The sequence below is a fragment of the Giraffa tippelskirchi genome, chromosome Y, assembly GCF_054371585.1.
Source record: "Giraffa tippelskirchi isolate mGirTip1 chromosome Y, T2T-mGirTip1v1.2.pri, whole genome shotgun sequence".
Classification (NCBI taxonomy): Eukaryota; Metazoa; Chordata; class Mammalia; order Artiodactyla; family Giraffidae; genus Giraffa; species Giraffa tippelskirchi.
Genome location: NC_137290.1, coordinates 7,450,549 through 7,466,811, shown reverse-complemented (window position 1 = coordinate 7,466,811; position 16,263 = coordinate 7,450,549). Strand labels below are relative to the sequence as shown.

Here is a 16,263-nt window from a genome sequence, read left to right as displayed (position 1 = left end):
CATCCCAACAACAAAGAAATGCTTGGGTGAATCTTTTAGTAGTTGCTTTTCCTGTAGCACTCAAAATGGTACAGGTTTGGGAGGAGAAGACTCCAGAGTAGGAGATCAAGACAGAGTAGGTAGCCCCCGTGTCAACCAAGAAATTCTCGGACCTACTTGCCACATCCAGTTGTACCCTTGGCTTTAGCCCCATGATGGTTATCTGTGACAGGCGGGCTGGCTAGAGCGGGCCACTTCAGTCCTGTTGAACCATCATGAGGGAAGGCTTGGTGTTTGACCTTGAGGCTTTTGGGTCCCCAGGGCAGAGTGCCGCCCAATGTCCCAGTTGATGGCATTTGTAGCAAGCTGTTTTAGGAGACCTGTCACAATTTGAACACTCTTTGGCCCAATGCCCCGCCTATCTACAGATTAGGCATTTGCCTCGTGCTTTGTCCTTCAAGGACTCGGTGTTTGCCATAGGTCTTCCCTGGAGGGCGGCCAGCATCTGCACATGCCTGGTCTCTTTCCTTATCTCCCTCTCCTGGGCCTTGGCCTCCTTCTCCTGATCTCTGTTATAAAAGATATTGGTGACTATCTGGACCATCTTATCTAAAGAGGAAGCAGAGTCCTGCTGCTGTAGCTGTTGTAACTTAATTCTGATATCTGATGCACATTGGGACAGGAATTTGTCCTTTAAAATCACCTGTCCCTCGTAAGAGTCTAAGTCCAGATTGGTAAACTTTTGGAGGGCATCTTTTAACCTTTCCAGAAGGCAATGGGGTTCCCATTGGGGTCCTGAGTTATTGCTGAGACTGGGCACAGTCCCACAAGTAATAGGCTTCCTTCTATTTCCATGGGTGGGCTTTCTTGGGGGTGAGTCTTTCTGAAGCTTATCCTACCCAGTACTGTTGCAACCTGAGAGCCAGGCATCCCCGGGTCAGGGTGCAGATCCTCGGGCAGGCTGAGGCGTGACAGATTCCTGGAGATCAAATCCCTGGGCAGGTCGAGGCATGACGGCCTCCTGAGAATTGGGTCCCTGGGCAGATCGAGGCTTGACGATCGCCTTGGAACCCTGGACTGGCGGGTCCCCAAGCAAGTTGTGGTGTGACAACCTTTCGAGGACAAGATCCCTAGGCAAGTCAAGGCAGGTTGGCCTCTTGGAACCCCCGGACTGCAATTGGGCATCCCCAAGATCTCCAGCATGACCAGTGCTTGGTAGGATTAAGGGGTTGTAATTTTAACTCATTGCCAATTTGTCCATTGTGGTTGGGAATAGATACCATGATGTAAAGCAATCCAAGCCTGTGCCCTGAGACTGGGAAACAGTGTAACAGTCATAAGCCTTATCTTCTTACTCCAAGGGATTGTAAGTCACTGATTTCTTCTGCTAGTCTTCCTTAAGAGCAGGTTAGGGTGTCTCCTCTGGTAAGCATTTCGTTGTCATAGACCCACTTTAGGTAATTAGAGAAGTAGTGACAAAGGAGTGGGTTATCTGGCCCTGTTAGGGACATTAAGGTATTTTAATAATAGGCTGGGTGGAGCAATGTTGCCTACAAGGGGGCAGAGTCCTGATTGTAGGAGTTAGCAATTGGTTTAAGAACAAATTTGTTAAGAGGCAACAGACCAGATGTTCCATAAAAGTGGAGTGGAGATTTGATCCAAGGGTATGTTTGTAACTTTAGGAAAAGGGTGGTTAGGGTTTGGGCCCAAACAGCCTTCAGGGCTAACTCTCAAAGTGGCAAACATTATCCCTGGAAGCCCAATTGCCTTTGGAGGGATGCCAACTGATGGACTTCTACCATGTATTGTGTGCCTGTCGCCCACCCTAGCGGGTTCACTGAGAGATGCTGATGTTGTACATGTTGTAGGAAACATGGAAGATGAAGACCTGAATATCTAGAGGGATTGGATGCTATACAGTATTTCCCTCCCAAAGACCAGCTATTTTCTGGTTGTCTCTCCAGAAGATTGTAGAGGCGACATTGTGGGCCCGGATGGGGCTCAGGAAAGGAGCATGGAACAGGAGGGAAGGGGGCAGAACACAACTTTTGAAAGAATGATATAGCACAAGGGCATAATATAAACCAATTAAAATCAGTTGGGTCTGGGAGGTGGTCCTAAGATGGCAGAGGAATAGGACGGGGAGACGACTTTCTCTCCCACAAATTCACCAAAAGAACATTTAGACGCTGAGCAAATTCCACAAAACAACTTGTGAATGCTGGCAGAGGACATCAGACACACAGAAAGGCAGACCATAGTCTTTGAAAGGAGGTAGGACAAAATATAAAAGATAAAAAGAGAGACAAAAGAGGTAGGAATGGAGATTCGTCCCAGGAAGGGAGTCTTTAAAAAGAGAGAAGTTTCCGAACACCAGGAAACACTCTCTCCGGCGGGTCGGTGACGAGCCTTGGAATCACAAAGGGCAAAATAACTGGGAGGAAAAATAAATAAATTATTTAAGCCCTGTGGTTTACATACCTAGCAGCAATTCCCAGCGGGCATGGGCACGCAGCCCAGGGGGGCACGGGTGCGCAGCCCAGATGCACGCTTCCCCAACTAGCAAGTGGAGACCGGGCAGGGAGGGACAGGCTGCATTGCTTTGGGTTAAGACTGAGCCTGAATGCCCTGCGGGCAATCTGAGGGAACTAGATTGAGACAGCAACATAGACCGTGGGATAGCTTTCCCGCCAAAAGCCCTAACCCAAGACGCAGCCAGGCTGGCTCACAGAACAAAGGACTGAGCAGAGTAAACCAGCCGCAGACCGGCCCATCCCTAGCAGGAGACAGGAAGGGGAGGGCAACAAAGCCAGAAGGGTGGAATTGCAGCCCCAGAGAGGCATTCTATAGCAAACTGCAAACAGATCTCGCTGCTAACCAGGACTGCTTGGAACTCTGAAGAGTCGACACCCGCTGAGAGGGTAGCAGCCAGAGATCAGCTCCCCAGGGGAGAGCATGGCACACTTGGGAAGCTGCGCCCGTTGTACATCCAGAAAACCGAGCGACTGGGTCAGGGGAAGGGAAAGAGGTGAAGCCCCCGACCGTGCTAGCCAAAAACCTGGTCACCAGCACTGCTTGGACCTGGGAAGGGCACAAAACCCAGGCTCAATCAAGTCTGCGCCTTTGTGAAGTACCCGGGAACCAGAACCTGAGAGGCTTAGACCTGGGAAGTACAGGCAACCCCAGGGGCCACTTCAGACAGTTCCCGCCAGTGCAACCTAGAGCCTGAGCAGTGTAGACTGGGAAAGCACACACACTGTGAGTGGGGCAAACCCAGTGTGGCTGAATCATTGTGAGCACACACCAGTGAGATTTGTTTGCAGTGTTCCTCCCTCCCCACAGCACGACTGAACAAGTAAGACTAAAAAAAAAAAAAAGTGACCACCACCAACCCCCTTGCGTCAGGATGGAAATTAGACACTGAAGAAACCAGCAAACAGAAGAAGCTAAAAGAAACAGAAGGAATCGCTTTGGAAGTGACAGATGCAACAGGTTAAAACCCTGTAATTAGCACCGACTACATAGGAAGGGGTCAAGAGACCTTGAGAAGTACAAGCTGGACCAAGGAACTATCTAAAAATGAGCCGACCCCACACAGTTCATAACAGCTCCAGAGAAAGTCCGAGTTATATTTTTACTAGTTTCATTTTTTTAATTTTTAAAACTTTCTTTAATTATTTTTTTGTTAAATTTTTAAAATTTTATTTTATTTTCTTATTTTATTTTTCTTTTTAAGTCCCCTATTACTCCTTCAATTTTCAATTTTATAACCTTGCAAAAAAAAAAAAAGACCCTATTTTTTTAATTTATTTTTCTTGATGACATTATTTTTAAAGTAAACTTCATATATATATATTTTATAATTTTTGTGACTTTGGTGTGGGTTTTTTTCTGTTTTTTTCTTCTTTTCTTTCTCCTTTTTTAATATGATATTTTTCAGAACCTAACTTCTACTCTAGAGTTTTACTCTTTGCTTCTTAGTATTTGTTATCAACTTTATATCTTCAAGAACCCAATCTTCATGCACCCATTTTTACTTGGGAATGAGATCAATCACTTGATTGCTCTCTCCCCCTTTTAGCTCTCCTTTTTCTCCACCAAGTCGTCTCCATCTCCCCACTCCCCCTTTTCTTCTCTACCCAACTCTGTGAATCTCTTTGTGTGTTGTAGGCTGTGGAGAACACTTAGAGAACTGATTACTAGCTGGATCTGTCTCTCTTCTTTTGAGTCCCTCTTTCCTCCTCCAGGCCACCTCTGTCTCCTTCCTCACTCTTCTCTTCCCTGTGTAACTCCATGAACACCGCTGAGAGATCCAGACGGTGGAGAGCACACAGGGAAGTGATTACTGGCTAGCTTGCTCTCTCCCCTTTTTAGTCCCCTCTTCTCCTCCTGGCCACCTCTATCTCCCTCCTCCATCTTCTCTTTTCCATGTAACTCTTTGAACCTCTCTGGGTGTCCCTCACTGCAGAGAAACCTTTCATCATTAACCTAGAGGTTTTATCATTGGTGCTGTATAGATGGAGAAATCTTGAGGTTACTGTAAGAATAAGACTGAAAACCAGACAGGAGACTTAAGTCCAAATCTTGAGAACACCAGAGAACTCCTGAATCCAGGAAGCATTAAACAAGAGAAGCTCATCAAATGCCTCCATACCTACACTGAAACCAAGCACCACCCAAGGGCCAACAAGTCCCAGAGTAAGATATACCATGCAAATTCTCCAGCAACACAAGAACATAGTCCTGACCTTCAACATACAGGCTGCTAAAAGTCACACCAAACCCACTGACACCTCAAAACTCACTACTGGACACTTCATTGCACTCCAGAGAGAAGAAGTCAAGCTCCACCCACCAGAACACTGACACAAGCTTCCTCAACCAGGAAACCTTGACAAGCCACCCATCTAACCCCACCCACAGTGAGGAACCTCCACAATGGGGAGGAACCACAAACTGGCAGAAAACAGGCCACTCCAAACACAGCAATATAAACAAGATGAAAAGGCAGAGAAATACCCAGCAGGCAAAGGAACAGGATAAATGACCTCCAAATGAAACAAAAGAGAAAGAGATAGGGAATCTACCTGATAAAGAATTCTGAATAGGGCTCAGGGCCGGGGCAATGGGATGATCCAGAAGGATGGGATGGGGAGGGAGGTGGGTGGGGGGTCCAGGAAGGGGAACACATGTAAACCCATGGCTGATTCATGTCAATGTATGGCAAAAACTATTACAATATTGTAAAGTAATTAGCCCCCAACTAAAATAAATAAATTTATAAAAAAAAAAAAGAATTCTGAATAATGATAGTGAAAATGATCCAAAATCTTGAAAAACGAATTGGAGTTACAGATAAATAACCTGGAGCCAAGGATCAAGAAGATGCCAGAAAGGTTTAACAAGGACTTAGAACAAATAAAAAAGACTAATTATATAATGAATAATGCAATAAATGAGACCAAAAACACTCTGGAGGGAACCAATAGTAGAATAATGGAGGCAGAAGATAGGATAAGTGAGATAGAAGATAGAATGATAGAAATAAATGAAACAAAAAGGAAAAAGAATTTTAAAAAATGAGGACAACCTCAGAGACCTCTGGGACAATGTTAAAAGCACCAACATACAAATAATAGGAGTCCCAGAAGAAGAAGACAGAAAGAAAGACCATGAGAAAATACTTGAGGAGATAATAGTTGAAAACTTCCCTAAAGTAGGGAAGGAAATAATCACCCAAGTCCAAGAAATCCAGAGAGTCCCAAACAGGAAAAACCCAAGACAAAACACCCCAAGACACATAGTAATCAACTTAGCAAATATCAAACACAAAGAACAAATATTAAAAGCAGCAAGAGAAAAACAACAAATAACACACAAGGGGATTCTCATAAGGATAACAGCTGATCTTTCAATAGAAACTCTTCAGGCCAGAAGGGAATGGCAGGACATACTTAAAGTGATGAAAGAAAATAACCTACAGGCCAGATTACTGTATCTTTCAAGGATCTCATTCAAATATGAAGGAGAAATCAAAAGCTTTACAGACAAGCAAAAGCTCAGAGAATTCAACACCACCAAACCAGCTCTCCAACAAATGCTAAAGAATCTTCTCGAGACAGGAAACACAGAAATGGTGTATAATCTCGAACCCAAAACAATAAATGACAACGTGATCATACTTATCAATAATTACCTTAAATGTAAATGGGTTGAATGCCCCACCCAAAAGACAGACTGGCTGAATGGATACCAAAACAAGACCCCTATATATGTTGTCTACAAGAGACCACCTCAAAACAAGGGACACATACAGACTGAAAGTGAAGGGCTGGAAAAAGCTATTTCATGCAAACAGAGACCAAAAGAAAGCAGGAGTCGCAAAACTCATATCAGATAAAATAGACTTTAAAACAAAGGCAGTGAAAAGTGACAAAGATGGACACTACCTAATGATCAAAGGATCAATCCAAGAAGAAGATCTAACGATTATAAATATATAAGACAATATGTAAGGCAAATGCTAACAAATATGAAACAGGAAATTAACAATAACACAATAATAGTGGGAGACTCTAATACCTAACTCACATCTATGGACAGATCAACTAAACAGAAAATCACCAAGGAAACAAACTTCAAATGATACAATAGGCCAGTTAAACCTAATTGATATCTATGGGACATTTCACCCCAAAACAATGAATTTCACCTTTTTCTCCAGCGCACACGGAACCTTCTCCAGAATAGATCACATACTGGGCCATAAATCTAGGCTTGGTAAATTCAAAAAAATTAAAATCATTCCAAGCATCTTTTTTGACTACAATGTAGTAATATTAGATGTCAATTACTGGAGAAAAACTATTAAAAACTCGAACATACGGAGGTTGAACAACACACTGCTGAATAACCAACAAATCACAGAAGAAATCAAAATATGCATAGAAAGGAACGAAAATGAAAACACAACAACCCAAAACCTATGGGACACTGTAAAAGTAGTGCTAAGGGGAAGCAATATTCATAGCAATACAGGCTTACCTCAAGAAACAAGAAAAAAGCCAAATAAATAACCTAACTCTACACCTAAAGCAACTAGAAAAGGAAGAAATGAAGAACCCCAGAGTTAGCAGAAGCAAAGAAATCTTAAAAATGAGGGCAGAAATAAATGCAAAAGAAACAAAAGATACCATCACAAAAATCAACAAAGCCAAAAGCTGGTTCTTTGAGAAGAGAAATAAAATTGACAAGCCATTAGCCAGACTCATGAAGAAGCAAAGGGAGAAGAACCAAACGACAAAATTAGAAATGAAAACGGAGAGATCACAACAGACAACACAGAAATACAAAGGATCATAAGAGACTATTATCAGCAACTATATGCAAATAAAATGGACAACTTGGAAGAAATGGATAAATTCTTAGAAAAGTACAACTTCCCAAAACTGAACCAGGAAGAAATAGAAAATGTCAACAGACCCATCACAAGCACAGAAATTGAAACTGTAATCAGAAATCTACCAGCATAAAAAAAAGCCCAGGACCAGACGGCTTCACAGCTGAATTCTACCAAAAATTTAGAGAAGAGCTAATACCTATCCTACTCAAACTCTTCCAGAAAATTGCAGAGGAAGGTAAACTTCCAAACTCATTCTATGAGGCCACCATCACCTAATACCAAAACCTGACAAAGATGCTACCAAAAAAAGAGAAAACTACAGGCCAATATCACTGAAGTACATAGATGCAAAAATTCTTAACAAAATCCTAGCAAACAGAATCCAACAACATATTAAAAAGATCATACATCATGACTAAGTGGGCTTTATCCCAGGGATGCAAGGATTCTTCAATATCTGCAAATCAATCAATGTAATACACCACATAAACAAATTTAAAAATAAAAAGCATATGATTATTTGAATAGATGCAGAGAAAGCCTTTGACAAAATTCAACATCCATTTATGATAAAAAAAAAATCCTCCAAAATCAGGAATAGAAGGAACATACCTCAATATAATAAAAGCTATATATGACAAACCCGCAGCAAACATTATCCTAAATGGGGAAAAACTGAAAGCATTTCTCCTAAAATCAAGAACAAGACAAGGGTGCCCACTCTCACCACTACTATTCAACATAGTTTTGGAAGTTTTGGCCACAGCAGTCAGAGCAGAAAAAGAAATAAAAGGAATCCAGATTGGAAAAGAAGAAGTAAAACTCTCACTGTTTGCAGATGACATGATCCTCTACATAGAAAACCCTAAAGATTCTACCAGAAAATTACTAGAGCTAATCAATGCCTACAGTAAATTTGCAGGATATAAAATTAACACACAGAAATCCCTTGCATTCCTATACACCAACAACGAGAAAACAGAAAGAAAAATTAAGGAAACAATTCCATTCACTATAGCAACGAAAAGAATAAAATATTTAGAAATATATCTACCTAAAGAAACAAAAGACCTATATATAGAAAACTATAAAACACTGGTGAAAGAAATAAAAGAGGACACAAATAGATGGAGAAATATACCGTGTTCATGGATCGGAAGAATCAATATAGTGAAAATGAGTATATTACCCAAAGCAATCTATAGATTCAATGCAACCCCTATCAAGCTTCCAATGGTATTCTTCAGAGAACTAGAACAAATAATTTCACAATTTGTATGGAAATACAAAAAAGATCAAATAGCCAAAGCAATCTTGAGAAAGAAGAATGGAACTGGAGGAATCAACCTGCCTGACTTCAGGCTCTACTACAAAGCCACAGTCATCAAGACAGTATGGTACTGGGACAAGGACAGAAACATAGATCAATGGAACAAAATAGAAAGCCCAGACATAAATCCATGCACCTATGGACACCTTATCTTTGACAAAGGAGGCAAGAATATACAATGGAGAAAAGACAATCTCTTTAACAAGTGCTGCTGGGAAAACTGGTCAACCACCTGTAAAAGAATGAAACTAGAACACTTTCTAACACCATACACAAAAATAAACTCAAAATGGATTAAAGATCTAAACGTAAGACCAGGAACTATTAATCTCCTAGAGGAAAACATAGGCAAAACACTCTCTGACATAAACCACAGCAGGATCCTCTATGATCCACCTCCCAGAATATTTTAAATAAAAGCAAAAATAAACAAATGGGACCAAATTAAACTTAAAAGCTTTTGCACAACAAAGGAAACTATAAGCAAGGTGGAAAGACAGTCCTCGGAATGGGAGAAAATAATAGCAAATGAAACAATGGACAAACAATTAATCTCAAAAATATACAAGCGACTCTTGCAGCTCAATTCCAGAAAAATAAATGATCCAATCAAAAAGTGAGCCAAAGAGCTAAACAGACACTTCTCCAAAGAAGACATACAGATGGCTAACAAACACATGAAAAGATGCTCAACATCACTCATTATCAGAGAAATGCAAATCCAAACCACAATAAGGTACCATTTCATGCCCGTCAGAATGGCTGCTATCCAAAAGACTACAAGCAATAAATGCTGGAGAGGGTGTGGAGAAAAGGGAACCCTCTTACACTGTTGGTGGGAATGCAAATTAATACAGCCACTATGGAAAACAGTGTGGAGATTCCTCAAAAAACTAGAAATAGAACTGCCATATGACCCAGCAATCCCACTGCTGGGCATACACACCGAGGAAACCAGACTTGAAAGAGACACGTGTACCCCAATGTTCATTGCAGCACTGTTTATAATAGCCAGGACATGGAAGCAGCCTAGATGCTCATCAGCAGACGAATGGGTAAGGAAGCTGTGGTACATACACACAATGGAATATTACTCAGCCATTAAAAAGAATACATTCGAATCAGTTCTAATGAGGTAAATGAAACTGGAGCCTATTTTACACAGTGAAGTAAGCCAGAAAGAAAAACACCAATACAGTATACTAACACATATATATGGTATTTAGTCAATTGGCAAAGATAACCCTGTATGCAATACATCAAAAGAGACACAGATAAATAAAACAGTATTATGGACTCTATCAGAGAGGGCAAGGGCGGGATGATACGGGAGAATGGCATGGAAGCATGTAAATTATCATATGTGAAACAAATCGCCAGTCCAGGTTCAATACATGATACAGAGTGCTCAGGGCTGGTGCACCAGGATGACCTGGAGGGATGGGATGGGGAGGAAGGTGGAAGGGGGGTTCTGGAAGGGGAAAACATGTACACCCATGGTGGATTCATGTCAATGTATGACAAAACAAATACAATATTTTAAAGTTAAAAAATAGAAAATAAACTAATTTAAAAAAATCAGTTGGGTCCAAGATGACAAGTCAAATTCAAGTAAACTTTAATCCCCAATCTGTAAACCAAAAGACACACCCAGAGGTGGCAGGACATCTGCAACACACTGTCAAAAGATGGAGGAGTGGGTGGTTCCCCAATGGTTGGGATGATCTTCCCACTCATTAGTATATGATTTCTCCCCACTCTCAAAACCTAACTAGACCACATTCCATGGCCTGAGCCCTGCAGAGTGTGTTTCTCTCTGAATCCACCTCTTACCTATCACTGTGTCTCTCAATGAATTTTTGCAATGAAACATCAGAGCCTGAGCTTCATTAGGTCCTGAAGCCAGGCATCCTGGGTGTTGGCTGGGCTCAAGTCTCAGGAGAGAGAGCTGAAGGACAGGAGGAAAAAGCAGTGGGAAAAACGTGCCAAGGGATCCCCTTCATAGCATGCCAGAAAATCTGCTAAATATCTGACTGCTGTTCACAGTTTTCATTGGCCTGATCCTAGGCACAAAGGAGAGTAAGGACAGAAGAAAACCCACTGGCTTGAGTAACAGCTACTGGGGCTCATCAGGTGGTGCCTTTGGGACATACCAAAGAGTAGCCTCTCCAGAGTCCCTCAGTTGTGCCCACTGCAGCCCATCTGTTTGCCGGGGGTTCGAGGAAACAAGAAACAAAAGATTGTAAAGGAATTAAGATTTTGTTAGGCATATGTCCCTCCAGCTATAGGAGCAAGGACCTCCTACCTTAACCAGAGGTCTTCTGGAATCTGAGACTGAGCTGCGTGAGCTTTCTGCTGAGTTTGTTTTTCAGTGTCCTGGTTTCCAGGAGGACGAATCTCTTGTCACTTCCCTTGAGCTGGGTTTTCTTCACATTCGTTTCTACTGTGGGAACTTTGGCTGAATTGGGCTCCTGCTATGCTTGGCCTCCTCGGGGGCTGCGCCGAGGTTAGATGTAGAGTGAAGTAGAGTATGTGCCTCTTTTAATGAGTGTCTTATTTCATGTTGAACTGCCTTTCAACACATCATCTGTAAAAATGAGGGTAGAAACAAATGTATATCTATACAGTTGTGAGCGCTAAATGCTATAATGCATGTTGTTTGCTTGGAATAATGTCTGGAGTATTCAGTTCAGTTCAATTGCTCAGTCATGTCTGACTGCAGTAGGCCAGGCCTCCCTGTCCATCATCAACTCCCAGAGTTTACTCAAACTTGTGTCCATTGAGTTAATGATGCCATCCAACCATCTCATCCTCTATCGGCCCCTTCTCCTCCTGCCTTCAACCTTTCCCAGCATCAGGGTCTTTTCAAAGGAGTCAATTCTTCACATCAGGTGGCCAAAGTATTGGAGTTTCAGCTTCAACATCAGTCTTTCCAATGAATATTTAGGACTGATTTTCTTGAGGATGGGCTGGTTGGATCTCCTCACAGTCCAAGGGATTCTCAAGAGTCTTCTGCAACACCACAGTTCAAAAACATTAATTCTTCAGTTCTCAGCTTCCCTTATAGTTGAACGCTCACATCCATACATAACCCTCGAAAAATCACAGCTTTGACTAGATAGACCTTTGTTGGCAAAGTAATGTCTTAGTTTTTTTTAATATGCTGTCTAGGTTAGTCATAACTTTCCTTCCAAGAAGTAAGCATCTTTTAATTTCATGGCTGCAGTTTTGAACATTACTTCACTTGCGTGTGAGATGAGTGCAATTGTGTGGTAGTTTGAACATTCTTTGGCATTGCCTTTCTTTGGGATTGGAATGAAAACTGACCTTTTCCAGTCCTGTGACCAGTGCTGAGTTTTCCAAATTTGCTGGCATATTGAGTGCAGCACTTCGTCAGCATCATCATTTAGGATTTGGAATAGCTCAATTGGAATTCTATCACCTCCACTAACTTTGTTTGTAGTGATGCTTCCTGAGGCCTACTTGACTTCACATTCCAGCATGTCTGGCTCTAGGTGAATGATCACATCATCGTGATTATCTGGGTCATGAAGATCTTTTTTGTACAGCTCTTCTGTGTATTCTTGCCACCTCTTCTTAATATCTTCTGCTTCTGTTAGGTCCATACCATTTCTGTCCTTTATTGAGCCCATCTTTGCATAAAATATTCCCGTGGTAGCTCTAATTTTCTTTTCTTTCTAGTCTTTTCCATTCTATTGTTTTCATCTATTTCTTTGCACTGATCACTGAGGAAGGCTTTCTTATCTCTCCTTGCTCTTCTTTGGAACTCTGCATTCAAATGGATATATCTTTCCCTTTCTCCTTTGCTTTTCACTTCCCTTTTTTCACAGCTATTTTTAAGGACTCCTCAGACAGCCATTTTGCTTTTTTGCATTTCTCTTTTTGGGGATGGTCTTAATCCCTGTCTTTTGTCCAATGTCATGAATCTCTGTACATAGTTCCTCAGGCACTCTGTCTATCAGATCTAGTCCTTTAAATCTATTTCTCATTTTCACTGTATAATCATAAGGGATTTGATTTAGGTCATACTTGAATGATCTAGTGATTTCCTCCACTTTCTTCAATTTAAGTCTGAATTTGGCAATAACGAGTTCATGATGGAGCCATAATCAGCTCCTGGTCTTGATTTTGCTGACTGTATAGAGCTTCTCCATCTTTGGCTGCAAAGAATATCATCAATCTGATTTCGGTATTGGCCATCTGGTGATGTCCATGTGTAGTCTTCTCTTGTGTTGTTGGAAGATGCTGTTTGCTATGACTAGTGCGTTGTCTTGGCAAAACTCTATTAGCCTTTGCCCTGTTTCATTCTGTACTCCAAGGCCCAGTTTGTCTGTTGCTCCAGGTATTTTTTGACTTCCTACTTTTGCATTTCAGTCCCCTTTAATGAAAAGGGCATCTTTTTTGGGGTGTTAATTCTAAAAGAACTTGTAGGTCTTCATAGAACTCTTCAGTTTCTTCAGCATTACTGGAAGGGCATAGACTTGATTATCATGATATTGAATGGTTTTTCCTGTAAATGACCAGAGATCATTCTGTCGTTTTTGAGATTTCATTCAAGTACTGAATTTTGGATTCTTTAGTTGACAATGATGGCTACTCCATTTCTTCTAAGGGATTCTTGCCCGCAGTAGTATATATAATGGTCATCGGAGTTAAATTCACCCATTCCAGTCCATTTTAATTCATTGATTCCTGAAATGTCGCCGTTCACTCTTGCCATTCCTGTTTGACCAATTTCAGTTTGTCTTGATTCCTAGACCTAACAGTCCAGGTTCTGATGCAATATTGTCTTTATGTCATCAGACCTTGCTTCCATCACTAGTCATATCCACATCTGTGTGTTGTTTTTGCTTTCACTCCATCTCTTCATTCTTTCTGGAGTTATTTCTCCACTGATCCCCAATAGTATATCGGACACCTACCGACCTGGGGAGTTCATCTTTCAGTGTCCTATCTTTTTGCTTTTTCATACTGTTCATGGGGTTCTCAAGGCAAGACTACTGAAGTAATTTATCATTCCATTCTCCAGTGGACCACATTGTGTCAGAACTCTCCACCATGACCTGTCCGTCTTGGCTGGCCCTACCCAGCATGGTTCATAGTTTCATTGAGTTAGACAAGGCTGTGATCCATATAATTAGAGTCTATATATTCAATATTGTTATGATAACTAATGTTAACATTATCAAATCATATTGGATAATAGTTCATTGCACATATATTAGGCACACTGACAAATTACCAGTACTTTTAAAACATATTTCAAAATGCTTGCTTCCTCGAAAGCAATGTAGGAACAAGTAGTTCCACAATATGGAGCTATGCACAACAAAAACTAGGAAATCTCAGACTTGAACACTACAACTTGGGAGTGATCATATTCCTAAGGAATTATAGAGGATAGCAATCAATAAGTAATAATATAAGAAATATTCAATATAAGAAATATTCCTATGGCTACTTGGCAGAAATTGATGATAATTTAGAGTTGATTTAGACCTCAGAAATTTTTGCATTCTAAATGTAAGTACTGTAGCAAATTTTATTGACATGAATAAATGTGGGGATTTTATTCATTAATATGAAAGGACCCAAGGGGATATTACTACTTTTATTCATTGAGAAGTGGAGAATTTTCTGCCATGTCTGTACACGTGGATGTCACAGAAATCAGTGATTCTGGCCCTCCAGATATGAATTTTCAAACCCCGAGGGCACCCAGGAAAAACAGTGCCTGCTTTCTGACAGCCAGCCATTGAGCTGCCACCATGAGCTGCCACCTTTACCTCTAGTGAATAAAGAACTAAGTATGCGGATAATCAAATCTCAGGATACTAGACTCAGATAGCTGAAATGCATATGAAAGTAGTGATTTCAGTGAGCCCAGAGGCTTGCATCTCCCCATACACAGAAAAGCACTAAACTCCTTAAATTGAAATCATTGTTTAGTCTTTTAGTTGTATCTGACTCTTTGCAATCCCATGGACTATAGCCCACCAGGTTTGTCTGTCCATGGGATTCTCTAGGCTAGAATACAGGTGCTGTGCTAAGTCGCTTCAGTCACGTCCAACTCTTTGCAACCCCATGGGCTGTAGCCTTCCAGGCTCCTCTGTCCCTGAGGGCCCTCCAGGCAAGCATACTGGAGTGGGTTGCCATGCCCTCTTCTAGAGGATCTTCCCAACCCAGGGATTGAACCCAGCTCTCTCTCATTGCAGGTAGATTCTTTACCATCTGAGCCACTAGGGAAGCCCAGAATACAGGAGTAGGTTGCTATTTCGTTCCCCAGGGCATCTTCTTGACCCTGGGATCGAGTCTGCATCTCCTGAATTGCAGGTGGATTCTTAATTGACTGAACCACCAGAGAGTGGTCTCTGGTGTCTCCCTGTTACAATAATAATTTAATCAGAACAGGGCCCCACTTTAATGAGCTTTCAAAATCTGTGGCTTTTTTTTTAACCTCCTCAGAGGGCAATCCCCAAACGCACCATATGGGGGGTTATTTCTTCAATATGTGTATTGAGGTGAGGGGTTGGATAACAAAAACATTTAGCTTTTTGGAGGGACAAAAGTAATTAAAAGCTAAATCATGTAACTATAATCTAAAAATTTCAATTAACAAGAATTTCACAACAAATCAAAGGTAGGAAATGCCTAATTTTTGATAAAGCAAAATTAAAGACAATTGTCAGTAAACAAAGGATGTTGCAGTCTTCAAGTCATCACATTACAGCTTCCAGGATGATGAACCCTGAGGGAGCTCATGATCAAGGCAGAATTTAATCCCATCTACCAGTCAACTGATGCAGCCTCTACTGAAGTTGTACACTGATGGGTCTCTGGATGTGAACACACAGGATACTGGCCCCAGATAGCTGAGATGCATATGAAAGCCATCATGATTTCAGTGAGCCCAGGCAATTGTATCTTCCCATACATAGTAAAGCACTTAATTCATTAACTTGGGATATCTGTTTTTCTTTAATTAACAGTAATATTTTGATACTCTGACTACCTGGTCTTTGTTGTAAAACTATATATCCTGGCCCTTGCTTAACTCTGTGGAACAATTTCTCGAAGTTTTCTAAGATGCTGTGTCCTGGGCTTAAGTCCTCAGTTTTATCTACCAACTAAGACATAACTCTACACTTCAAGGCTGGGCATTTTTTCAGTCAGCAGTGGAAGTTGTTCAAAATTGTATTTCTCTTGTGACACCCATTGGTCCATATTTTTGTTTTTGTGCCAGTACCATACTCTCTTGATGACTGTAGCTTTGTAGTATAATCTGATGTTAGGAAGCTTGATTACTCTAACATCATTCTTCTTTCTCAAGACCATTTTGGCTATTCAAAGTCTTGTATTTTCATATGAATTGTGAATTTTTTTGCTCTAGTTCTGTGAAAAATGCCATTGGTAATTTGAGGGATTTCATTGAACCTGTAGATTGCATTTGGTAGTTTAGTCATGTTTACAACATTGATTCTTCCATCAGTTTATGTTGGCTTTGATTTCTTTCATCGGTGTCTTATAATTT

At 41.1% G+C, this 16,263-nt stretch overlaps 1 protein-coding gene across 1 annotated transcript in view; it reads right to left on the bottom strand.

Moving 5' to 3' along the window:
• Positions 1-916: 916 nt before the first annotated feature.
• LOC145537670 (amelogenin, Y isoform) overlaps positions 917-16,263 on the bottom strand; it is a 36,657-nt gene continuing 21,310 nt past the window's right edge. The window contains exon 7 of the mRNA XM_081568522.1: positions 917-1,150. Within this exon, the coding sequence (XP_081424648.1) occupies positions 917-1,150 (234 nt within the window). The remainder of the gene's footprint in view (positions 1,151-16,263) is intronic.